The following is a 27,111-nucleotide window of genomic DNA, read 5'->3' as shown; positions in this document are numbered from 1 at the left end:
GGACAAAATTTAGAAAAGTGCCGGTCAAAGGTCTTCTTTGTTATTTATTGAGCTTTAAAACAAATGAATAACGACTCTATATAACAATATAAGAATAAAAAATGGAGCCTCTCTTTTCCTCCCCCTCTTCTGAGAGCCCAGCAGCTGATCTCTGAGCAAGAGAGGTGGGGAGAGGCGGGGCTATTGCTTCAACATTATCAGGAAATGATCGTATAGGCGTAAACACGGAGCCGTTTGGCCCCCCCGGAGCGTTTCGTTCGCAGATCTACCCACCTTGGGACCCGTTATAGTTTTCTGCGTTTCCGTGTCGGCCTTGTGTGGCCAAACCGTCTATCTGATAGTGAACTGTAGCAGATACGACCATTATCGTCCTCGTGTGGCCGGGGCTTAAGAGCACTACGAACATTTACTTCTCAGCCCTCACTCCTTTGATCACCTGTCCCAGGAGTGAAGCTGTCTCTGTCTGCATTTTTCTCAGTTAAGCTTTAGTCCAGAGGATTGAGTCTGTTTTTACAGACAAATATAGTGCTCCACCATACCTTCAAATCATCCATGTAAACCACTGACCCCCCATTAAGTGTCTCTTTCAATTTACTTTGGAATCCTCCAGAGCGCTACAAAAGGCAAGCACTGCCAGAAGCTGCTCGAAGCAATCATAGACAATGAAATCAGAACGTATATGCACCTTCCCAGATTTGTTCAGGGCTGGCATTATTGGTGCACACCACACATTACATTAAGTGAGGATCCATTGGTCTGACCAATTCCATCTGGACTTCATTGTGCTCCGAACTGTGTCTCCAGGAGCACATTTTGTCATATTGACATGAAACAAGAGCAGAACTGCTGTCATGGCTGGTAATAATCCTGACATCTCCTTGAATGTAGATCTTGTAGGATCGCTAAGCTAGCTTCTGCAATTTAGAAACAGTCGGTGGGTTTTAGTTGTTGACATTAGAGCATTGGCCATGATCCAACATTTGGCAATATGGAATTGTATATGTCTACAAAGCAATGATAAATCCAAATATATCCATCATATCACATTTTTATATAGTTTCACAAGTTCATCGAACAATTGAACTATATTTAGCAGGTAATATGCTTGATGGACAGGTGTGTGAGGGACACCAGTATCCTGATCACGGCATGGAGTTGTCTAATAACATGATATCTTTTCACTTCTCACTGTAAAAACACTGTGCATTGACAGTCAAACTTCATAGTAAAAAGGGTTATGGTATGCTTCTTAAATTCACAGTTGAGACATCTATTTTTTACAGTATATTTTATGATAAAAACGATATATTGTAAACCTGTTTCTGGTTATAAGCCTTAGTAAATATGGTTGAACCACTCTTATTAAACCCCAATTCTCACCACCCATCTTCTCCTCCTTTCTCAGGGTGGAGTTCCAGAACAAGTTCTACTGCGGCCAAGGCTTCAAGTTTTTCCCCTTCTCCTTCGAGAGCATCCTGGAGGGACGGTTTGACGAGTGACCGGCCTCAGCATGAGCCAGCAGAATCCCCCCCACCCCTCCTCCTCTGTGAATGTGTTTTGTGTGCATGAACCAAAGTGCAGTCCGCTGTCACACTCTAGTGGTTGTTTGTGAAACTGTTATTGTGTGTGAGCTATAGTGTGGTCCTTGTGAAGGGTTTTTCCAGCGCACATGTGCCAGCCTGTACCCATACAGGAGTGTCTATTGCTGGGGCACAGTACCCTCACTGTTCCCAGCGTTCAGTCTGTTCACCTCGCAGTAACAACATCTGCTCTGCCAACATCTACACCACTGAACCTCTGCTGTCAAATCCTGTCAAACTGCACCACAGTTTTGATAGAGCAGGCTTTCTCAGAGTGGTCAAATACTTCTAGCCTGTGTTTTGTGATGGTACCCAACGCATACTGCATGTGCAGCTTGGGATGGTGAGGCAGTGGGAAAACCCTGTAAAGATTAATCTTGTGAAAATGACTGGAAGTCCAGCTTTTACTCATCTGAATTCAGATCATCTATTTACCACCATTGTAGAAAATCCAGTGGTACATTTGAAGTTTTAGTGTTGCTCTGTTTACAAATCATCAGACAGTCCATGGGAATAACAATGAATATAAGAATAACACAAGGTGGAAGGTCCGTCTAAACACTAAAGGTCAGATGAAAGGTATTTGAGAGAGAAATAAAAACTGCATTATTAAGTTTATAAGCCAACATCTTGCTTCATATTTGAGGTGCAGTTTTTCTGATCGGAGTAATAACGACAAATGACTGTCAAGTCCTATAAACTGGTATCATTCAATAATGTGCTGCCCATGTTGTGTGGCTAAAATGATGACATAGCTCAACACTCAAGTGGGTTGTTGCCATGAAATGTCGTAAAAAGACACCCATATAAACCCAACTCTATAGAGTCATAGTATGGATCAGATATATGTGTTGCTTTTACCATTAGTGTTGTATTGGCAGAAGATCAGGAATGTCTTTGCTGAGATGGAGACAGGGTGTCCTCTGACGATGTGTCACGTCCCTCTGCTCATTCCGTGTTCTCGGTGTTGTAAACCAGTGGAAGAGCTGAAGTCATGCATTTAGACACAAGGGAATTATTCAGAATGGCTACCAGTTGCTTTAGAAACGTTGCGACGATATTATCAAAGACTTGTGACACAACTTATTTCATCTATTGTTTTTTAAATGTACAATACTTTCCAAACATATCTGAGCTTTTTGTTAAAGGACAGTGTGCAATACTTTGAACAAATGATATAAAGGCCAACATCTCTATTCTGTTCAAACTGAGGCACATTAGAATCATAGCAGCAATCGAGTTAGTCTAATGACAGTGTTTTCCATTTTCCTTATTTTATGATTACTTTTAAAGTTTTTACATTAAATGTTTTAATGTATTTACAATGCAACGACACATGCAACTGATGTTGGTCAGTGACAGTGATGTGGAAGGTAAAGTGTTTGTGATCAATAATAAACTGACCTGGGGATTCGTCTTGTGTCCTGGGTTTTTTATTTATCTATCTATCTGGGCAAAGAGGTCAAATTCAACTGCTTAACTCTTTTGGTTTGTATTAAATTGATAGTTTCCAAAAGTGCAACAATGCAGCAATAATTTTGGACACAATCTCCACTGAGACGTGCAACAACAGAATTCAGGCTTCATTCATTGAGCTATTCATTTGATCCTGGTTGCAAGCTTTTTGAATAATCTAAAAACTGTTTTCTTTAAGAGTTGTGAAGAGGACTGAATATTGTTATGTGATACCTGCTGTATGTCATGATCGCATGGTGAACACACAGGGTGGACTGCTACTGAAGCACTGCGTCATCACGGCCGGCAGAGGGCGCTGAGTGCAACTGAGAAACAAATAGCAATCAGAGCGGAGTGGAAGCTGCGTCAAGCTCACCATAGTTAGCTCAGTCAATACCGGATATTGTCAGAATAAAAGCATACTACTGCTTTCGACTGAAATTACAAGATATTTCAATCGGTCTTATTGTTTTAGTTATGCAGTTACACCTTTAAAACGATAATAACGATGGAAATGTTTTAATCGGACTCAGATATTTGATCAAAACACCCCTCTTCCCTCTCGCCGCTTTTTAGCCTTATTTTATTTTTGAAAAACCGGAAACGCATAGTTATTATCGTTGGTTTAGCTTTCCGGCAAGAGTTTAGTGGTTTGAGGAATGTTTGGTTTACTAGAAGTAGACGGCTGGCAGAGAAAGTAACTTTGTGCTGGTCTAAGTCTTCTTTATAACTTCTTGACACCAAAAAAGGTAGAAGAGGACCTACTAAACTGGTGTAGTTTTATTTAAAGTCACTTCGGAACAAAAAGGAGCAGCGAGCCCAGCAGTGGATCCGGTTGCATTTAGGTTATCATTCAACATCTTCACAACCGTTTTTCCAGTTAGCTGGTTGTGTTTCAGTAAAGCAAATGCTTTCGTCCTCGCCATTCTGGAAAAAATACGTCAAATGTGTCTTCTGATATTTCATGGTAAGTGCTGCTGTGAGGTGCGAATGTTTTTCTTTTAAAGCTGTTTTTTTCTTCCACGCCGAACTCCACTTTAAAACCCTTCCATTAAGGAGCGGTGGTTACATGCTTACTTTTGGGAACAGTGGGAGGTTTGACCGTATATAAATAGAACTATACTAATCTTCGACATTTATATATGTTAATCATCAATCGGCATATATATTTCAAAAACAAATGTATTTATAAAATGGTTTTGTATTAACACACTTCAATGCAAGTGTAACGTAAAGCATTACCACATGTAAACGTAGGCTACATGTAAGATGAGCAATAGTTGGGGAAATATACTTATGCCGAATTCAACCTTGTGTCTTTTTGACTCTTTAAACCACTTTGCCATAGTTTAAACCTGTTTGACTCGCAGGTTACTAGAGCTAGCTCCAGTGTTGGCATTAACCAGAGTAAAGTGCTGCTGCTGCTGCTGCTCAGTGGAAGCAGGAGGCTACCTTTAAAACCTGTTAGGTGTGGTGGAAATAATTCTTTCAGCATGTAGTCTTTATGAAGAGGTGTCAATGGTACATTTGCCCTTTAGGCTAACTTTGACTGTGATTATTTTAAATCTTTAACTGCTGTTTCTATCCATACGTGTCCTGGTTAGAATTGACTAATGTTAAAGCTTGTCCACAGTATGCATGTTCATTTTGAAAACCTTGTCCTCATCATTTAGGCAATTATCTCCAAAACTGAGATTTCTTTATGAATTTCTAAAGTAAACAGGATTTTCACGAGTAAATCTCATGTATCCAGTCATATGCTCAATAAAACCCTTAACACATGCATTTTCACCAAAACATTACAATTCAAAAATATATATATTTCTGCATAAACAATGCTTCTGCAAGCCTTATTTTTATGATCATAAAAATGGGGTTTGTGGAACTTTAACTAACACATATTATTGATTTTTGAATAATCTGTATATTATTTTTTCATACAAATGTTCTGTCTTTGGATTAGTATTTAAATTGATTGATTGAACCCTAGCTGTTTAAAGTAGCTCTGTAAAGCAGAGTTTTATACCCATTTTCAAATTATTACATTTTTCCTGTGTGGAACAAAATGAAAATACTGTAGCCACATGTTGCTTTTGTATCTCTACACCGTGGTATTACTACTTTTACTTCAGCAAAAGTTCTGAGTACCCGGTCCACTGCTGAATGCAGCTTGTGTCTGCTGAAGTCTTGTCTCATTGAATCTTAAGAGTGTGAATATTCCTCTTTAATACTTGTATCTTCCCCTTGTCCCTGTGCAGGCTTCCTCCTGACGGTGTGAGGATGGGTCAGGGTGGTGTCGGCAGTGGCTGCAGCCCTGGAGGCTGATGAAGACGCTCCATTGGCCAGTCAGGATGCATATAGCCTCAGTGGGTGTCAGCAAGTTCTGCTTCCTGTTCTCCCTGGCGTTCTGCGGCCTCCTGCTCCTGCTCATCCCGGCCCTCCAGCCCCAGGCCCGCCAGCTGGACCTGCCTCAGCCCCGGCCCCAAGTCCGCCCCGCTCCGGAGGACCTCCGGGCTCCAGGAGGGTCTGAACACTCAGAGGAGACTGACTCGGCAGGGTGGGGCAGACCCATCCAGACTAAAGGGATCACACATGAGATCCACAGTCCCAAAAGAGGGACGGACTCCAAAAAAGGAGCGCTGCCTGGGGGAAAGGGTGGTAGAGTTTCAGGGTCCAGGCCACGGGACCTGTTGGAGTTAAAGGACATTTTTATTGCAGTAAAGACTACCAGGAAGTACCACAAGTCCAGACTGGAGCTGCTGATCCAGACCTGGGTTTCCCGAGCTAAAGAACAGGTGAGGAGGGCTTCTTTATTCTTCCATATATCAGTTCATCACAATATGATTCCATTGAAAGATGAGGATCATATTGAATTATTTCCCAGGCCTACTGAATTCCAACAATGGAGTGCAGCGCTGTTAGACTATTGCAGTGGAAACAGACTTTCACAAAACACTAATAATTTGTTTTCATCAGCATGTCAACTTCTTCAAATGAAGCAAATTGCATGACTGGCACAAACCAAAAGAGACACATTGTGATGATGTAATCTCACACCTCTATCTGTAGTTGCAGCCCTGAGTCATGGATGCATAAAGTGAACTGAACACAGCGTTGCAGACGGGGCCTCGTTTATTCATATGAACGTTGGTCTGCGACTTATCAACACAGAATTGTCTTTCACGTCCATAGAGTGGTTCAGAAATTAGTACCAAAGTCTTGCGTGCTTCCATTTTCATAGTGACATCTCTTTCCCAATGTAAGTCAATAAGAAAACGTTTCTTTGGGCGTAAATGATGTAACAGATTGACATGGAAGTATATCCCCCTGAATACTGGGCTTTGCAAGTATACAACTTGGCATAATTTCCCAAAATAAATCACATTTATATGCAGCTCAGAGTCCAAAACCCCAAATCCATTTGCTAACTGCTGTGGTAGATAAGCAATATAACCACTCTCCATAATGCCTGTTACACAAGAGCTGAACCATCCGGACTGGCCATCGGGAGGACCGAGCGGTTTCCCGATGTCTACATGATGTGGTCTGCCTCACACAGGGTGACTGGCTGTCTACATGATGTGGTCTGCCTCACACAGGGTGACTGGCTGTACATGATGTGGTCTGCCTCACACAGAGTGACTGGCTGTCTACATGATGTGGTCTGCCTCATACAGGGTGACTGGCTGTCTACATGATGTGGCCTGCCGACATGGCCACTGTCATAAAGATCCTAAATCAAAGACCTTGATTGGTCTCTGTGTGTCATTCAAGCTCGGGATAAGCTCAGCTCAGGTGAGGTAAAGAACTCTCCGAGTGTTTAGATAGTTAACTTAGTCTAAGTTCGGTAACCAAAATGGTGACCAAACCGGTCACCATTTATGTAAACACATATTTCCATTTGAGAGGGCAGTGATTAGTAAAATATGCATGAATAAATAAATAAAAAGTTAACTAGGTGAAAAAAGGCAAGATACACTTTTAAAACTTGTTGAGAGCTAAAACTAGTCTTTGCTGCTGCCTCAAAGAGGAGGAGGGGGGAGAGGAGGGAGACAGGAGAGGCTGATTCAGGAGCACAGACACACTCACAACTATAAAGGAAACCAAAACTAAATATATAAACAAGTTTCAGTGTTTTTTCATATTGGAAATGGGATGTTATTGGTTATGGCCATGATTTTATGATTATTGAAATGTTCTGTTTCATATAGGTGTTCCCATAGATCTAGTCTATTTATTGTCCCCTCAAAGTGCACCAGATTGATGCATTTAAAACAACATCTTACCGGGGGAGCATGCCCCCGGACCCGGGGATTTGAGGTCCATCCCACTTAGAATCACATTCCTAAATACATTTACCATTTTTCTTAAATAGTAACCCATGTCCATATGTTTATTTGTGGGTAGTAGATTTAAACTATAGGGCTATCACTATGGGCCCTCAGTACCTTGTTCGCTCTGCCATCGCGTGAAGGGTCTGCCAACAAGCGACCAACAGAAAGGTTCATGTTGTTGCACGTCACCTCAACCCGCTACCACCACCCCCCCAAGTATATTTCAAATCTGTGGGAAACACTGATACATTATATACATATGCCATTAATAACTGTATTACACTGAACAAAAATATAAATGCAACACTTTTGTTTTTGATATGAACTCAAAGATCTAAAACATTTTCTATATACACAAAATAACCATTTCTCTCATATTGTTCACAAATCTGAAAAAATCTGTGATAGTGAGCACTTCTCCTTTGCCGAGATAATCCATCCCACCTCACAGGTGTGGCATATCAAGATACTGATTAGACAGCATGATTATTGCACAGGTGTGCCTTAGGCTGGCCACAATAAAAGGCCACTCTAAAATTTTCAGTTTTATCACACCGCACAATGCCACAGATGTCGCAAGTTTTTAGGGAGCGTGCAATTGGCATGCTGACAGCAGGAATGTCCACCAGAGCTGTTGCCCGTGAATTGAATGTTCATTTCTCTACCATAAGCCGCCTCCAAAGGCGTTTCAGAGAATTTGGCAGTACATCCAACCGGCCTCACAACCGCAGACCACGTGTAACCACGACCACGACTTGGTTCGTCGTCGTAACCGACTTGAGTGGGCAAATACTCACATTCGATGGCGTCTGGCACGTTGGAGAGGTGTTCTCTTCACGGATGAATCCCGGTTTTCACTGTTCAGGGCCGATGGCAGACAGCGTGTGTGACATTGTGTGGGTGAGCGGTTTTCTGATGTCAATGTTGTGAATCGAGTGGCCCATGGTGGTGGTGGGGTTATGGTATGGGCAGGCGTATGTTATGGACGACGAACACGGGTGCATTTTATTGATGGCATTGTGAATGCACAGAGATACCGTGACGAGATCCTGAGGCCCATTGTTGTGCTATTCATCCACGACCATCACCTCATGTTGCAGCATGATAATGCACGGCCCCATGTTGCAAGGATCTGTACACAATTCCTGGAGGCTGAAAACATCCCAGTTCTTGCATGGCCAGCATACTCACCGGACATGTCACCCATTGAGCATGTTTGGGATGCTCTGGATCGGCGTATACGACAGCGTGTTCCAGTCCCTGCCAATATCCAGCAACTTCGCACAGCCATTGAAGAGGAGTGGACCATCATTCCACAGGCCACAATCAACAACCTGATCAACTCTATGTGAAGGAGATGTGTTGCACTGCGTGAGGCAAATGGTGGTCACACCAGATACTGACTGGTTTTCAGACCCCCCCCAGACCCCCCCAATAAAGCAAAACTGCACGTTTCAGAGTGGCCTTTTATTGTGGCCAGCCTAAGGCACACCTGTGCAATAATCATGCTGTCTAATCAGCATCTTGATATGCCACACCTGTGAGGTGGGATGGATTATCTCGGCAAAGGAGAAGTGCTCACTATCACAGATTTTTTCAGATTTGTGAACAATATTTGAGAGAAATGGTTATTTTGTGTATATAGAAAATGTTTTAGATCTTTGAGTTCATCTCATGAAAAATGGGAGCAAAAACAAAAGTGTTGCATTTATATTTTTGTTCAGTGTATATACCTGGCTGCTACATCCTAAGAACTATTACAGGATCTGTATTTTGGAAAGTATTTTTCTTTTACTTTTATTTGTTTTATATTATATTTGTATTATATCATAACTTAGTACTTTTTTCTTAACATAGGTAACATTAAGCTGTCTGTGGCTCTTTCCTGCTGTAACGATGCGAATGTCCCCTCTGTGGGACTAACAAAGGTATTCTGATTCTGATTAAAGATGTCCGCCTGCATACTGACAACAGGTCATAACATTCGGACACATCTTCATGCAGCTCACAATCTGTAAAACAATGCTTGCATGAGAACTATTAGTATCTTATGGGAAGTGGTGACGTTTGTAGAGCTACAACTAATGATAATGATTCATTATCAATTAGGGATGCTCCGTTCAATCGGTCACCGATCGAGATCGGTCGATACTCACTCTCTACTGATCGATCGGTGCTCTCTCAACATGCCGATCGCGAGAGCCGATAGCATGACGTAAAATACATGACACTTTTCTCTGTGTGCGTCAAAACAAGCTCGCCAAAATGGCTTCACCGGTCTGGCATTATTTTAAGGTATCCGAAAAAGACAGTAAAATAGCGGTATGCAACGTGTGTGAAGCAGAAATCCTGCAGCTCCGCCGGCCGGACCGGTAAGCGCAGCGAAACACACACACAGGGAGAACCAGACCGCAGTTCATTTCCTCATATTCCAAACGAGAAATTACGGTAGCAAATCACCCGGTTCTTTACGAACAGAACTATTAACGGGATACAAACCAGAGGAACCAGGCATGGAGGGAGGTGGCAGAGACAGTGGGTGAAACTGGTATGTTTTCGCTTGTTTGGGGAGTTTATATATATATATATATATATATATATATATTGCTCGCATAAAATCCCCGGGTTTTTTTGCTTTGTATGTCGGGGGCGGGAGATTCATGTGATTGGTTGTTGGTCGCGTTGCTCGCAAAAAATCCCCAAGCTTTCAGACACGCCCAGCTCCAAGATTTTCAAGATTTTTGAAAAGCTGCTGTGTGGACGTACCGTAAGAGTTAGACCTAACACACTTAGCTATTTTATCTACCTCTGGAACAAGCTAAACTAGTTATTATTAGGGATGTCCCGATCACCTTTTTTTGCTCGATCCGATTCCGATCATTTGATTTTGACAATCTGCCGATACCGATTTTTCCCGATCCGATCTTTATGCAATGCATTAAGACAAAAAAAAGGTAACCGATAACGGCTGGTCATCCAACGCGATGAATTCAGCTATCTTGGCTGTAATTTCTTTGGCCTTTTCACTGTTCTGGGGCAGTTTTTCTTTCCTTTTAAAAGTGTTGGTTGTTTCAGTGCCGTTACCTGAGTGGCCGCTGTGTACTCGCCGTGTTGTTGTTGGTGTTTGTTTCTCAGGTGGCGTATTAGATTGGTCGTGTTGAACGTAGCTCTGTTCTTTCCACCACGTGGAACCTCCGCCTTGCAAACATTGCATCTGGCTGTTACACTGCCTTCGCTTTCAATTTTATAATACTTCCAAACTCCTGACATTTTCTCTGTCCCGACTCCCGAGTCACCAGCTGAACGTAGCCTCTCGTTAGCTTACTGCTACTATTAGACACTGCGCCCACTCTGTTGCCAGATTTGAGAGGAATAAGCAACCAGGTCTATGAAAACAAGCCCAAAGAAAGCAACACATACATGATGTTGTGTAATTTTAAACCAAAACTAAGTCCTCAGGATGACTTTAAGACGTGGACATGGTCATTTTTGTTTTGTAACATTAAATAATAATAAAAAAAAATTATATAAAAAAAAAAAAATCCCGATCCCCGATTTTTTGCCTCCCGATTCCGATCTTTTCAAAATCACGTATCGGGACATCTCTAGTTATTATAAATATATGTATTCTTCATTGTCGGGTCACTCATTACTGGATGAGTGAGCTGCATGAGATACTGACAGGCATGGAGAGAGGGAGAGAGGAAAAGAGAGCGCTTCCGCTCATTTCTCTCGTGTTATTATCCAAAGTGAATGTAAACTTGAATAATGTACATCATTTGAATGTAATAATTAAGTTGATTGTTGTTTGTGGAAGCTCCAGTGAATGAGCCCCATTAACTGAGTTTTAAACATCACTTTAAATGGAAGATTTAAAGTGATGTTTAAATCTTCCATTTAGGCCCCGCCCACTCGATCGGATCGGCGATCGGTATCGGCCGATACTGATTCCGGCGATCGGCCCCGAAATTGGCGATCGGAGCATCCCTATTATCAATGTATCTGTTCAGAGAGCTTTATAAAAACAACCTGAAAACATTGAGGCCAGATGTTGCTTTTGTATTTTCACACTGGCGTATTACTTAACTTAAAGTACTTGCATACAATTCTGAGCACATCTTTGAATAAATAAGCACATTCCTGCAGCACAGAGTGGATGGTGGTGACGGAGCAGCAGGTCTCCAGCAGCAGCTCTGCAGTTTACAGGCTGCCAGGGCTGATGGGTCTGACGGAGGCCTGTGAACACCCGGTGTCTGCGCTCTGCTGGTGTTCAGGGTGTTGCCTTGTCACATTCAGAGATGCATCGGTGATGTCCTTAGTTTGACATCTAGTGGAACCATAACTCTTTACTCCACCCTCATCTGCCTTCGGTCAGAATCACTATCTATTTAACCAAGTTGTTTATAAGTAGCTGTGCCAACAGAATGTTCTGCAATTCCTTGTCGATGTGCTAATGGAGCTGCAGTGATGCAAGAACAACCTCAGACTTGATCTGACAGTATTATCGTATTCAAGAAAAATGCAACAGTGAAATTAAAACAGACTAAATGAAGCATGTGACTTGACAAATAATGCTCTCCTCATCACTCCACACAGTTCTGATGGAACTCCTCTCTGTAATACATGAAACCAACACACATGTCATGTTTAATTCCAGTTTCCTCAGTTCTAGAGTTTGAGTTGTTGGAGGGTAGACTGGCGCTGTTTAAATGATGTCATCTTGTTGTGCCCTCTTCTTTTGCAACGGATTGCTGGTTCTCTGACTGAAGAGTTCACTCTCTGCTTTATATGTCCATAACTAACTCATAATAACCACATAACGTTTGGGAACTTGATAAGCATTCCTTCTCTTTAGCAGATTTTCTTGAATTTTGATTCAAATGTGCGATATATTTGTGTGGAAACCTGACGATTGACAGGCTAGTTTTAATGCTTCAAGTCTCTGAACAAACGCTAAGTCGAATGTGAATAAATACTTTTTGGCTTTGGTTTAAAGTAGTCCTAAGTACTCCATACATTGCATTTAGCTGAGGCTTTTATCCAGAGCGACTTACAATAAGTGCGTTCGACCAACAAGATACAAACTTGAAGAAAACAGAATCATATAAGGTTTCATCGAGCCAAAACATTTCAAGTGCTACTCAACTGGCTTTAGATAAGCCAGTCCTTTATTAGTATATAAGTGCTTTGTTAATAGTTCTATTGCTCGAAGTGGAGTCGAAAGAGATGAGTCTTCAGTCTGCGCCGGAAGGTGTGTAAGCTTTCTGCTGTCCTGATGTCAATGGGGAGCTCATTCCACCATTTTGGAGCCAGGATAGCAAACTCACGTGTTTTTGCTGATGGGAACTTGGGTCCCCTTCGCAGCGAGGGTGCAGCGAGCCGTTTGGTTGATGCAGAGCGGAGTGCACGTGCTGGGGTGTACGGTTTAACCATGTCCTGGATGTAGGAAGGGCCAGATCCATTCGCAGCATGGTACGCAAGTACCATTGTCTTGAAGTGGATTCTAGCAGTTACCGGAAGCCAGTGGAGGGAGCGGAGGAGCGGCGTGGTGTGGGAACATTTAGGAAGGTTGAAGACCAGGCGAGCCGCTGCATTCTGGATGAGCTGCAGAGGTCGGATGGCACATGCAGGCAGACCAGCCAGGAGGGAGTTGCAGTAGTTTAGGCGTGAGATGACGAGAGCCTGGACCAGAACCTGCGTGGCTTTCTGGGTCAGGAGGGGCTTTGGGGGGTTCGGGGAGGGTGGAGAAGATGGAGAATAGTTTTTTGGAATAGGAAGAATGGATCTTATCTTGAAAGAAAGTGCTTTTTGCCTGAGAGATGGAAGCAGAGAAAGAGGAGAGCCTGATCGGTTAGGAGGTTGTCAGGGTGTTTGGATTTTCACTGTTTCCGCTCTGCTGCCCGAAGGACGGTTCGGTTCTATGGTTCATGCATATGACAGAAAGCACAGTGAGCAGCTCTGTACTGAGAGCTATTCAAACCAGCTGGTAAGTCCCTGCACAAAGAGCCTCAGTGTGGAGGGAAGGAGGTCCAGCAGCACCCTGCCTCACTTCACGTCAGAGAGAAGAGTGTGTGCTGCAGTATGAACAGCTCCACTGTGAGTTTGCTCTCTGTCACGGCCCGTCCACACTACAGCTTCAAACAAAGCTTGGAGCTGGGCGTGTCTGAAGCTCGACCAACAACCAATCACATGAATCTCCCGCCCCTGACACACAAGCAGCGGTTTGATTGGCTAGAGCTTGTACTGGCATATGATTTGATTGGCTGACGTTTCCACCGAAAGCTTCAGAAGCTTCAAAAGTTGAACATTGCTCAACTTTTGCAGCCTGAAACGCCAGGAAAGCTCCGCTCTGCTTCCCACAATGCAGTTCGGCGAAAAGTGACGTCACCCCATTCAAAGTGAATGGGCAGACGCGTTGGAAACCGTTTTTGAAGCTGTAGTGTGGACAGGCCGTTAGCCGTCAGCTGTAACTAACGTACTGCGGGGCCTGGAGCCCTTTTATTTGACTGCCCTCAGGTCAGTAAAGTCTGCCCCCCGTGTGGTTACAGCTGCAATGTAAATCTGTCAGTGTGGCTCTTCCAGAACATGTCATCACATAAAAACATGGATGATGGTTATTTATTAGAAGGTCAAGTTCAACAAGCCTCTTGAGTGTGTCCTTAGAAGGAGAGGGGGGTCAAAGCCAGCCTTTGGGTCTGAAATAGCACGTTTCAACACAAAGGCTTTACATGGGGAGTAAGACGCCACGTAAACAAATGAAGCAACACAATTCATACAACACAATGAAGGGAGTCAACATTGGGAAAGCATTCTATTATAATGCAGCAGAAAGGTCGGGGCAGACCTCGGGTGTTCTGGAAGCTTCTTCCTAATGTGCAAAGTATACAAAACTCAAATCTGCCTCTACATTTCTGGTTCTGACCGTGAAACCTGTCCCAGATGAGCAGCGAGTTAGACATTGACTTAGGTCCCAATATGTTATTGCTTTGCATGTTAATAATAGTATTCTATAATCAATGATCTGAGATGCTGGAAGTCACTGCTGAGCAGAGCCACAGAGGTCTGTGTGCTACATCTCACTCGTATGGAGTGGTATTGGAGACACGAAGTGAAGCTCGTTGATGGAATGGTCCACACTTTACAGTTGACCTTTCTGTCGTTTGCTTCTCTAGTTGAACTTGGGTTTTATTTGCACAACAGAACCTTAAGAAAAAGAGAAAGATACAAACAGACTTCCACATGTGTTCAGCTGGGATTGTCTGTTTGTTTGTTTGTTTGTTTGTTTGTTTGTTTATCAGCAGGATTACGGAAAAACTACAGCCCCAAGTTTCATAAACCTCTGTGGAAGGGTGTAGAATGGACCTCGGAAGAACATTACATTTTGAAACCGATAACAATCATGGGCCGGAATCACATGCTATGTTTTATTTACATGAACATGTATGATTTAGGCTGCGGCCCCACGAGGACGAATTCGGTCGTTTGCGTTACTGTCTAGTGTCATATAGACCGTTCGGCCACACGAGGACGACCGAATATGGCACTAAACGACTGAGGAAACGACAACGGGTCCCAAGGTGGATAGAAATGCATACGCCACTCTCTGGGGGGTCAAACGGCTCCGTGTGTGCGCCCTATACGGACATTTTCAGATCACTGATAGTGATTGCGCAATAGCCCCGCCTCTCCCCACCTCTTCTGCTCACCTCCGCTTACCCCGCGCCATTGCTGAAGTGTTTCGCCACCAACAACAACAACAATGGCGGATCGCAGAGTTGCTATCGTGCTCCGGACGCTATTGACCATGCTACAGTTGTTTGTGCAACATCTACAGCAATAATGATGAGGCAATAGCCCCGCCTCTCCCCACCTCTGCTGCTCACCCCCGTGTCAAAGTAAACTGCACCCTGAATTCAGATTATTTATCTTTCTCTCGCGAGTGAAGTCTAATCTGACAGGACGGAGACACGCAGCTCACCTGCAGCTCCTCCCGCTGCAGCAAAACACACACTTCAAGTCAGATCATCACCCTTAGCTATTTTAATTACCTCTCAAACTCCCTAAACTAGTTATAAATATGTTTATTTTTACTGTCGGCCGGGTCACTGATTACTGGATGAGCTGCTGCATGAGACGGACACTGACGCTGTCCGAAGAGAGGGAGGAAAAAGAGAGGCTCCGTGTATTTTATTATTATAATATATAGAGTCGTTATTCATTTGTTTTAAAGCTCAATAAATAACAAAGAAGACCTTTGACCGGCACTTTTATCATTTTGTCCGGAAGATTTCAACTTTAATACACGCTGACTGGCGAAAAACTCTGCCCGGTTCCCTCAGCCCCCACCGCGGAGAATAAACAGAAGGGCAACCATGACAACCATGCTTCTTCGCTGCTTTTGTGGAGGAAGTTACAGCGCCACCTACAGGCTCCTGCATATGTACTGCAGCTTCTCCAGCGGTTGGAGCTAAACGGAGCGGTCTCGTGTGGGCAGACACTATCCGGATAATTATTGCATGTGGACGGAAGCTTGTTTGTGATTGCGTTTGCGTTAATCCTATGCGTTTAGCCGTTTTCGTCCTCGTGGGGCCGCAGCCTTATGCTGCTTTCATGTTGCGTTTGAATAATCAACAAATTAATTTACCATTTGAGAACAACAACTCACAGACAGACATCCACGTTGGTTCCACATTCCCATTTAAAGCTCACGAACATCCCATCGTCAGAAAGACACCAGTGATATTACATGTGCTCTTTCTCTACTTCTCTTTTATTCTGAATGTGTCTTGCACTATTGTGTCTACAAGCAAACTATGGAGCACTTCATAGTGTCCCAGTACAAGACAATAGATCAGTTTAACAGTGTGTCTTTGTGTGTTTCAGACCTACATCTTCACTGATGGTGAAGACAAGGAGCTCCGCATGAGAACAGGTGGGAGGCCGGACAGTTCTCGTATAATAATAATAATGAGAGCAAAATGTAACGCCTTTGTCTGTCTAATGTGTACAACAACTTGTACTGAAATAATGCAAACATGGAATATACAGCAGCATGTAACTGAACTGCTGTGCCCTCCAGGAGTGAACATCATCAACACCAACTGCTCAGCCGCTCACACCCGCCAGGCTCTGTGCTGCAAGATGTCTGTGGAGTACGATAAATTCATAGAGTCTCAGAAAAAGTGAGTGAAAGTGATCTGATTTGAACAGACAAGGGTTTTTGTGTTTCTAATATCTTAAAAACTGCTGTTGTACGATAGATAGCATCACTATCTTGCATTTCTCAATTTTCTACAATGCCATTTCCAGCGTTGAGATTTGCAAAAGAAACTGTTGCTATCGTCCTATAGGGACGATCAGCCCAACACTTCCTTTGAACCAATCTAACGTGATATCTCTAGGGTTTCACAAGACATGCAGTATTCACCGAGCAATGTTGACTGTGTGTTGCAGGTGGTTCTGCCACGTGGACGATGATAACTACGTGATCCTGCCCAGCCTGCTGCAGCTGCTCTCCACCTACCACCACAGCCAGGATGTGTACCTGGGCCGGCCCAGTCTGGACCATCCCATCGAGGCAGCAGAGAGAGTCAAGAGTGACGGATCGGTCAGTCCGCTCACACTTCATCAGGAGTCCCACAAGAGACGGATCAAGTCTTCAACATGTGGAGCAAACTGTGTGATGCTGCCTTTCAAACGGTTCCACCTCTAACAGCTGACTGTCTCCGTCTCATTGCAGGTGTCGGTTAAGTTCTGGTTTGCAACAGGTGGAGCAGGGTTCTGTATCAGCAGAGGCCTGGCACTGAAAATGAGCCCATGGGCCAGGTAGGTCACGGAGTCACCGAGTGTTTAGGGACAGCCCTGTGTGTTAGCTCTCAGGTAGCTGAAGAAGGAATGTGCCTGGACTCGCCTGAGCTCCATCCAGTAAGCTGGAAGGTGTTGATGGAGACACAAACAATAACAGCGACAGTTATGTTGTTTCTTTAGGCAATAAAGGCTTTATGTAACATATCTAGTGGTGTAATGTAACTAAGTACATTTACACAAGTACTGTACTTAAGAAAAGAAAGGAGGTACTTTACTTGAGTATTTTCACATTCTGCTACTTTATAATTACATTACATTGCATTTAGCTGACGCTTTTATCCAAAGCGACTTACAATAAGTACATTCGACCAGGAAGACACAACCTTGAGGAAAACAGAATCATATAAGAACATCAGGTTTCAAAGAGCCAATCGTTTCAAGTGCTGCTCAACTGGCTAAGCCAGTCCTTTATTAGTATATAAGTGCTCTGTTAGCAGTTCTTTGTTAGTCATTCTATCGCTCGAAGTGGAGTCGAAAGAGATGAGTTTTCAGTCTGCGCCGGAAGGTGTGTAAGCTTTCTAATTGTACACATTTTGTAAGCAAATGTTGTACTTTTTACTGAACTACATTAATTTTACATATTTAGTTACTAGTTACTTTGCAGATGTATTTGCAGTTACTTTATATTTAAATCAACACATTATTATATATTATTATAGTTCGGCTACCCAGTAGTACGTCAAGTATTTCAAATAAACCCTACTTATACCAAGTGCAACATTAAAGTGATGAATGCACCAATATTTATTTTAAATGTTGTGCTTAAAATTGTCATTTTGCATAAGGAGTACTTTTATTTTCGACACTGCTAATACTTTTTACTTATACTTAAAGAGCCTGTGACAGCATCCCAACAACTGTTGTGCAATGAAATATTGGGCTACTAGTCATCTCGAACCGTCAGTTTAAAAAAGAAAAAGCGATACCGTTCCGTTAAATATCAATAATTTCGAACATCGTGGGGAAATTCCTTCGACTCATTTTGAAGTTTTGGGGGAAGCCGGAAGTGACGTCAATGCGGGAACGCTTCGAGAGCCAAACACGGACAAAGTGTGTCGTCATGCGTAGAAATGGTGAATTACTGAGATTAGGCACGTTAATAACGTTTTAATGAAGTTGACTACAGTATATTCATATTTGTCAGTGCTTTCATGTCAATTCGGCGACATAAACATAAATGATCGTGGTGAAGATGATGATTACATTAGAATTAAAAATCGGGAGTGAGAGCTGCTGAATTTCCTCCCGTCAGATGTGATGTAAAAACAAATATTTTTGTGGTTGTAAACTCAAGTGGATGAAACTACATTTATTAGTGCTTTCATGTCAATTCGGCGAACATATGATACATTAAATGATCGTTTGTTTGAGCCGGTCTGCATTTCCTGATGAGAAAACAAACCGATGCTTTTTGTAGTTGTAGTACACCAACAACATGGATTAAACGTGTGTTTTTTTTACCACAATGTTGGGAAATTAATGGATAAAATGCACGGATTATTATTATTATTCCCAGTCCGATCGGGACACTAGGTCCACCGTTTCCCCGCAGCGAGGCTCCCCCCGTTGACAGTTTACGTGGGCTGGGTGCAGTGGCGGACTGGCCATCGGGACGAATCCCGATGGGCCGGTACCGAAGTGGGCCGGTCGGATAAGTCACTAGCACATCCCCCATAGGCGGCGCGTGAGGCTCAGGTTTGAGAAGGCTAAATAACTTCTTTTACCTGACGCTACCCGCCTCCGGCGTCTATAGAAAAGAGATCCACTCAGTGTGCGGAGTTTAAATCTCTCAAGTCATATTACAGGATAAAGGAAATACAGTTTAAACTGCCGTATGCAGAGAAGACGCCGACGTGTCGCACTTATCATTCATATTACATCATCAATCAGATCATCGATCATATAATATCATAATATATAATATATTTCCTGATCTGAGTCAGCTTCTCCAGCCTCATCTGGCCGTGCAACACTCACAGTGTCACATACTGTATGCAGAAGCATTATTTAACACATTATGTTGACGAAACACTCGAGACAAATGTAATTAAAGTCAGATCCACTCGTGTCTTAGACGTGAACGCGCTCTCAGCTGGAGAGAGAAACCCTGGCTTGATTTACCGAGTTGATAACCAGCGTCGTAGGACCGCTTAGCGAGATCTCGTTTGTTAGTTTGTTGTTGTTAGTTAGTTTGTTACTCAAACATATCCAGGGTCTGTTGAACTGGCTTCGTAGTACAGAGCACAGGTGGCGAGCAGCGCTAATGTCAAAGACACAGACATTATACATTATATTTGTATTTTACCAGGATGCAGTGACACAAATATTTACATATTTAAATGTACTATCTACAGCACCCTGACATCCCCCACTCCCCCCGTTGACAATTTACTAGCGGTACCGAAGTGGGCCGGTCGAGAGTCCCGGGATGATTTGTAGTCCCATTCCACCACTGGCTACATGACCGTATGATCGCCCATATTGACGCACCTCATTCCTAAACTTCTAACAGATACAACATAAACCGATCCTTCAGCCTCATGAGCTCTCAGACACGTTCAACATTAACCTGTCATCGCTGTCTGAGCTTGCTGCTGTGTGCGCCGTCGTGCGTTTACATCTGACTGTATATATATAAAGGTTTACATGCAGATGCTGGGATCCTGGACGGTGCAGCTGGAGCGCTGTGCCCGCAATGACGTCACCCATCATTTGGCGGGACTTGAAGAATCCGCGAGAAGATCCAGACAATTGTCAACATTGAAGGCAGATTAATGGTTATCAAAGTACAAATATCCAAAATCAGTTCAGTAACGGTTTTCAATGGGACAATATGTACTCAAATTGATGGGTTTGGATGATGGGGGAAAACCGTGTCACAGGCTCTTTAAGTAACAGTTTAAATGCAGGACTTGTACTTGTAACGGAGTTGCTACTAGTAGCTAATTGCTACTTTTCCTTAAAGAGCCTGTGACAGCATCCCAACAACTGCTGTGCAATGACATATTGGGCTACTAGTAATCTCGAACCGTCAGTTTAAAAAAGAAAAAGCGATACCGTTCCGTTAAATATCAATAATTTCGAACATCGCGGGAAATTCCTTCGACTCATTTTGAAGTTTTGGGGGAAGCCGGAAGTGACGTCAATGCGGGAACGCTTCGAGAGCCAAACACGGACAAAGTGTGTCGTCATGCGTAGAAATGGTGAATTACTGAGATTAGGCACGTTAATAACGTTTTAATGAAGTTGACTACAGTATATTCATATTCGTCAGTGCTTTCATGTCAATTCGGCGACATAAACATAAATGATCGTGGTGAAGATGATGATTACATTAGGATTAAAAATCGGGAGTGAGAGCTGCTGAATTTCCTCCCGTAGGATGTGATATAAAAACAACTCGATTATTTTTGTGGTTGTAAACTCAAGTGGATGAAACTACATTTATTAGTGCTTTCATGTCAATGCGGCGAACATGATACATTAAATGATCGTGAGGATGATGATTAAAAATCGTTTGTTTGAGCCGGTCTGCATTTCCTGATGAGAAAACAAACCGATGCTTTTTGTAGTTGTAGTACACCAACATGGATTAAACGTGTGGTTTTTTTACCACAATGTTGGGAAATTAATGGATAAAATGCACGGATTATTATTATTATTATTATTATTATTATTATTATTATTATTCCCACTCCGATCGGGACACTAGGTCCACCGTTTCCCCGCAGCGAGGCTCCCCCCGTTGACAGTTTACGTGGGCTGGGTGCAGTGGCGGACTGGCCATCAGGACGAATCCCGATGGGCCGGTACCGAAGTGGGCCGGTCGGATAAGTAACTAGCACATCCCCCATAGGCGGCGCTGAGGCTCAGGTTTGAGAAGGCTAAATAACTTCTTTTACCTGACGCTGCCCGCCTCCGGCGTCTATAGAAAAGAGATCAACACAGTGTGCGGAGTTTAAATCTCTCAAGTCATATTACAGGATCAAGGAAATACAGTTTAAACTGCCGTATGCAGAGAAGACGCCGACGTGTCGCACTTATCATTCATATTACATCATCAATCAGATCATCGATCATATAATATCATAATATATAATATATTTCCTTATCTGAGTCAGCTTCTCCAGCCTCATCTGGCCGTGCAACACTCACAGTGTCACAGACTGGATGCAGAAGCATTATTTAACACATTATGTTGACGAAACACTCGAGACAAATGTAATTAAAGTCAGATCCACTCGTGTCTTAGACGTGAACGCGCTCTCAGCTGGAGAGAGAAACCCTGGCTTGATTTACCGAGTTGATAACCAGCGTCGTAGGACCGCTTAGCGAGATCTCGTTTGTTAGTTTGTTGTTAATTTGTTTGTTACTCAAACATATCCAGGGTCTGTTGAACTGGCTTCGTAGTACAGGGCACAGGTGGCGAGCAGCGCTAATGTCAAAGACACAGACATTATACATTATATTTGTATTTTACCAGGATGCAGTGACACCAATATTTACATATTTACATTTACTATCTACAGCACCCTGACATCCCCCACTCCCCCCGTTGACAGCTTACTAGCGGTACCGAAGTGGGCCGGTCGAGAGTCCCGGGATGATTTTTAGTCCCAGTCCACCACTGGCTACATGACCATGTGATCGCCCATATTGACGCACCTCATTCCTAAACTTCTAACAGATACAACATAAACCGATCCCTCAGCCTCATATGAGCTCTCAGACACGTTCAACATTAAACTGTCATCGCTTGCTGCTGTGTGCACCATCGTGCGTTTACATCTGACTGTATATATATAAAGGTTTACATGCAGATGCTGGGATCCTGGACGGTGCAGCAGGAGCGCTGTGCCCGCAATGACGTCATCCATCATTTGGCGGGACTTGAAGAATCCGCGAGAAGATCCAGAAAATGGTCAACATTGAAGGATTAATGGTTATCAAAGTACAAATATCCAAAATCAGTTCAGTAACGGTTTCAAGGGGACAATATGTACTCAAACTGATGGGTTTGGATGATGGGGGAACCCGTGTCACAGGCTCTTTAAGTGAATAATCTGAGCACCTCTGAACATATCGGCACTGGCCCAAATAAACATTTCAGGGATATGAAAGGCCGAAAGGTGTGCTCTATATGATCTGCTTGTGATGTGAACGGTTTCAGACTGATCTCTGTCCCCTGGGTTCAGTTTGGGGAACTTCATCAGCACAGCAGAGAAGATCCGGCTGCCAGACGACTGCACCATCGGCTACATCATCGAGGCGCTGCTGGAGGTGATGCTGACACACACACACCTCTTCCACTCACACCTGGAGAGCCTGCAGAAGCTGCCCCCCGACACCGTGCTGGAGCAGGTCAGTGGACACTGCGCTCGATCAAAGTTTCTCTGCCAGATCTAGCATTTTGTCCTGAATATCGCTCATCCTTTTCATCAAATAAAAATGCTTTATTGTAACATATTGTTATTGAATGACATATAAAGATTGAATACTTGTTTTTCCTGAGCTTTTATCGTTTGCTCACTTCACTTAGGTTGACAGTATATTTATTCTGTTTTGAAACAGGTGACTCTTAGCTTCGGAGGCTTTGAGAACAGAAGGAATGTGGTCAGCATTGTTGGGGGCTTTTCACTGTCGGAAGACCCCACAAGGTAAGCATTTGAACAACAAGGACTGATATTAATGATACGGCCCTTTGCTCCTCCACACACTGCACCTTTTAAACTAAACCTCTATAGGCTGGTTCAGACATTAGCTATTTGTAAAGGCCAAGAAGGTGAGCAACGGCTCCCTCGACAAAAAGCAATGGGATTTTTCACTGGATTTTGGAATATTTCAGAAAATAAGCTTCGAGGCCAACACACGTTTAAGATACTTACACGGTTTGTTCAGCAGGATAATCTCCACATATTTACACCACTTTAATAATTGTTGAAGCCTGAAAGCAATCACCAGAAGAAAAAAGCAATATGCATATCAACACCGCTAAGCTAAAGGCGGCTAATGTTCGGCGTGATGATGTTTAGTGCTCTCCTTTCAGACACTTGTTAGCAAACACTTTTTTGTATCAAATGTAAAAGCTTCGGACAAATCGACAGTGGGGTTTTTGCTGATGTATTTTATGACTCGTAGAACAAAACATGACATTTTGAGATGAGTGAGTGGTAGTGGTCAAATACTAATAATAATCAATGCTATACTATTATACACTAAAATGAGTTCTAATTCATTAGACTGTTAGACCTGGCATTGTCCTGAGGCAGTCTTCAGTTGTTATATTTGTAAGAGCTGTTTATGACTAACCGGTAACCAGTCTGTCTCGTTTGGGTTAGTGTAGCCCTAACTGCAGCATGTAGACTGGATGTTCCCGTCACATGTGAGACAGTGGTTATGAGGAGCTGCTCTAACAGACAGACAGACAGACTCTGCTCTCCTGGCAAGTCTTTTCACCAGATTGGCTGTGGGGATTGGCTGTGGGGATTGGCTGTGGGGATTGGCTGTGGGGATTGGCTGTGGGGATTTGCTCTATTTCAGCCACAGTGCATAGAGAGGTCACTGGTGGCAGCCAGCCTTCAGTTCCTGTCCGAGTGTGTGACGAGGCGGAGGTCAGCGCTCTGTGTAAGATGGAGCTTGAATGTATGAAAGCCCATTTCTGCCACATACAATTTAAATGTTTATCCTGTAAATAATTTCATAATTCAAAATGATGACTTATCTCATTAGTATGACTTACTATTTTATTATTGGGATGGAAACTCATTTAATGAGTTACTGGATGCCTTTTTTATTTTCTGTTGGGGAAACGGGCTTCCATATAATGGTGTATCTTTACTGGAACTAGACCAAACCAAACGAACAAGAGACCAAAAATAATCAAAATAATAAAGGGTCATATTTTTTATTTTGATAATTTGTTGTGATATTTTGTGTTTTAAGTGTGTACCAGTAAGAGATATTATTTAGGGTGACAAAATAAATCTGATTTGAATAAAAGAACAATGCAGTTTGATATTTTGTATTTCTGCTGAATTGCTTAATGATACTCATTTCCTTCACAGAAATACCTTTACCCAAACTGATATTACTAAGACCCCATTTACACGGGAACGTTTACGCACCAAATTCGTTTTTAAAAAAAGTCTTCCGTTCTGCATTCGGCTCATTTAACGTGGAAACGCTGTAGCACATATGCCGGGCCTGTAAGTGGCGCTGTACTTTCGCCACAAAATACACCAAAAGCAGCGAAGAAGACCCCCGAGCATGGTTGCTATGGTTGCCCTTCTGTTTATGCCCGCGGTGGATTTAGAAACATGTAGTTCATGTAGTTCTCGCTGATGGTTGTGGTCGAGGTGCTGTAGATGCTGCACTAACATCTGTAGCATGGGCAGTAGTTGAGTGTGAGATAAAAGTAGCAGATACATTACAACCCGTTTCGTTCTCGTGTAAACACCGCCTAAGGCCTTTGTGCTAATTGGAAGTTTGCTCTTGTGAGAGAAGTGAATCTTTCCCTGCTTCTCTTCCTGCAGGTTCAAGACGGTGCACTGCCTTCTGTATCCAGATACTCACTGGTGTCCAAAACTCCAACATCACCCCAGAACCTGAAAGCCTCTGCTTCCATCCTGCAGCACGGACTCCTGCTACACATGTATCCCACTGCCTTCCCCTGCCATGTTTGGATCCATGTGACAGTTCTGAAACTCATGTAACAGCATATGAAGGATTGTACAGTATTATAGAGCCCCTGCTCTTTATCGGAGGGCACGGAGTGTTCAATGAAACCAAAGGCCTTCACCCACAAACCACTGACTTTAGTGTGAGTTAACACATACTGTTGACACATTAACCTAAAGTCAATGTAAATCAATCTAGTTTCTTTAGAGTTAAATATTGATGAGGTACCTTTTAAAGGAGGCTGATGTATTGAGATGATCATAATGGTTTGGTCTCAAACATGAACTGAGCTGATGTTAGATACGACAGAAAGGACAGAAGCCCTCTGAAGAAGCTTCATATTCCACATGGCCTGGCACACGTTTTTCAGTTAGATGCCTTCATATTTCCAACCAAATAGCTCCATCATTATGGTTTTGCACTACTTTGACCTTGTCACTTCCTGTTTGTTACTGTCTGTAGTTACAGTGTAAATATGAAGGATCATTATGTATTCTGTCTTTGCATAGGTTGTAGTTTTAGCTCTGCATGCGCTTCTTTAAGGCAGAGATGATTAGTTTGAGTTAGTGGAGCCAAAGATATTTCTACTACAGCGGTTACATTTGCTGCTAATGATTTAATTGACCCCTGACCTTTTGTTCTGCAGTGTCAGCAAGTCAACGTTTCTGAGTCACTGGGGTCCACACACATACAATCATACATACATAAAAGAAAATAGCTAATCATTTCATGTAGTTAACAATCCATTATGACGTGAAAACAAAGATCAATTGTTACTCTTAGTCTGAATATTTGAAAAATAACTGATAAACTTGAGAATGTTAGCCTTTCATCTCAAACCAAGTTGTCCCTGAATGCAGCCTCAGAGTAGATGCGTAGTCATTTGACATTACAACACATGTTTCTTTTGAATCCCGTGAAAAAGTCGTTACGTGTCTTATTAGCCGCAGCCATTCTTTACTCCACAATAAGTCCTTGCAGACATCACCTCTCTTACTTTTACCACTGTTACTCATTTCGGACTTCAGGTTTGTCCTCTTAGCTGACTTGTATTTTGACAAACTGATTGTCCAGAATCCAAACTTTGATTTTCCAGTCCTCAACACATCCCAAAGCCCTGTTCTACTAGTTTGACCTGCATGTTTGGCAAACTGCAATTACTCTTTGGCTCCACCCACTCCGGAGACAATATTTCTGCTTTTTAAAAGTATTTTTCTAAAACACTCGACTACCTTTTTTGCACACACGACTAGAATCCAAAATCCGGAGCATGTGTTCCACTGCAGGTCGGTGGAGAGTGTTTTATAAACCCTTTACCGCTGATGTACTCACAAACTGAGTGGATGACGAGACTAAGGGTGTGTGTGTTTACTGGTGATGCACTTCTGTGTGCTCGCTGCCAGAGGAGGGACCAGGGCCCTTTCTCATTTCACTCATTTCCCCTCCTCGAATATATCCAGTCTCTGATTGTGTGTGTATTATGAGAGTGCTCTCATACTTGTTTGATTCTGAAATTGTATATATTTATATAAATATATTTGTGTGTGTCCGCATCTGCAGCCTGTTATTGTCTCATTATACCGCACTGTGAATGAATCAAAGTAAATATATAAGTGGTCATGAACACATCTGTCCATCAGACAGAGGGCTGCTGTGCCTCCTGTCATCATCAATGGACGTCTCTTTAAAATGACCACACAGAGGAGAGGAGTTCTCATTTCTCTAACCGCCTGCTGCTTCCCCTCCTCTCTCCTCGGCTCCTCCGCTCGCATCTCCTGTGGGCGGGACAGAGGGCCCTTCTCACTTCTCTTATTTTTCATTTCCTCGCTCCTCGGTCTCGGTCTCACCGGAAGTGGATTTGTCTACGCCATCTTGAGTAGCGTCCCAATGGCCTTATTTCTGCCAGAGGAACGAGGAGCGATAATGGAGGAGCTATAATCGAGGAACCACCAGACCATCCTTCGATGAAATTAAGATTAAGATTAAGATGGACTTTTATTAATCCCTCGTGGGGAAATTGTTTCTCTGCATTTGACCCATCCTAGTGTTAGGAGCAGTGTGCTGCCATTTTGAACGGCGCCCGCCCCCTTACTGGGTATCACTCACTGATTGGACGATGCAGCGCATGCACTGATCTGATGCTTCTTGACATGAGAGCAGTTTCCCAGCGGAGTGAAGAAAACACATGAACCTCACTG

At 43.0% G+C, this 27,111-nt stretch overlaps 2 protein-coding genes across 3 annotated transcripts in view; both read left to right on the top strand.

The window, feature by feature from the left end:
- LOC117464930 (V-type proton ATPase 116 kDa subunit a 1-like) overlaps nt 1–2,995 on the top strand; it is a 50,135-nt gene extending 47,140 nt beyond the window's left edge. For both annotated transcript variants that reach the window (XM_034107706.1, XM_034107705.1), the window contains one exon: nt 1,406–2,995. In XM_034107706.1, the coding sequence (XP_033963597.1) occupies nt 1,406–1,499 (94 nt within the window). In that variant the 3' untranslated portion in view covers nt 1,500–2,995. The remainder of the gene's footprint in view (nt 1–1,405) is intronic.
- A 675-nt stretch (nt 2,996–3,670) lies between these two features.
- Nucleotides 3,671–26,460, top strand: rfng (RFNG O-fucosylpeptide 3-beta-N-acetylglucosaminyltransferase). The gene is made up of 9 exons (XM_034107718.2): nt 3,671–4,002; nt 5,294–5,830; nt 16,253–16,301; nt 16,449–16,551; nt 16,823–16,976; nt 17,109–17,194; nt 22,432–22,597; nt 22,808–22,893; nt 24,769–26,460. Exons 2-9 carry the CDS (start codon nt 5,360–5,362, stop codon nt 24,842–24,844), a joined length of 1,191 nt encoding a protein of 396 aa, XP_033963609.1. The 5' UTR covers nt 3,671–4,002; nt 5,294–5,359; the 3' UTR covers nt 24,845–26,460.
- The last annotated feature ends 651 nt before the right edge of the window (nt 26,461–27,111 follow it).

Source organism: Pseudochaenichthys georgianus, chromosome 19, assembly GCF_902827115.2.
Source record: "Pseudochaenichthys georgianus chromosome 19, fPseGeo1.2, whole genome shotgun sequence".
Classification (NCBI taxonomy): Eukaryota; Metazoa; Chordata; class Actinopteri; order Perciformes; family Channichthyidae; genus Pseudochaenichthys; species Pseudochaenichthys georgianus.
Note: the sequence above shows the minus strand (reverse complement) of the source record. Positions and strands in the feature narration are given on the sequence as shown.

What these genes read in the sequence shown, in the direction of transcription:
- rfng (XM_034107718.2), top strand. Translation starts at nt 5,360, where the DNA reads ATGAAGACGCTCCATTGGCCAGTCAGGATGCATATAGCCTCAGTGGGT. An exon ending in GGAGCTCCGCATGAGAACAG is followed by an intron (nt 16,302 to 16,448) that starts GTGGGAGGCCGG and finishes TGTGCCCTCCAG; the next exon opens with GAGTGAACATCATCAACACC. An exon ending in AAAATGAGCCCATGGGCCAG is followed by an intron (nt 17,195 to 22,431) that starts GTAGGTCACGGA and finishes CCCTGGGTTCAG; the next exon opens with TTTGGGGAACTTCATCAGCA.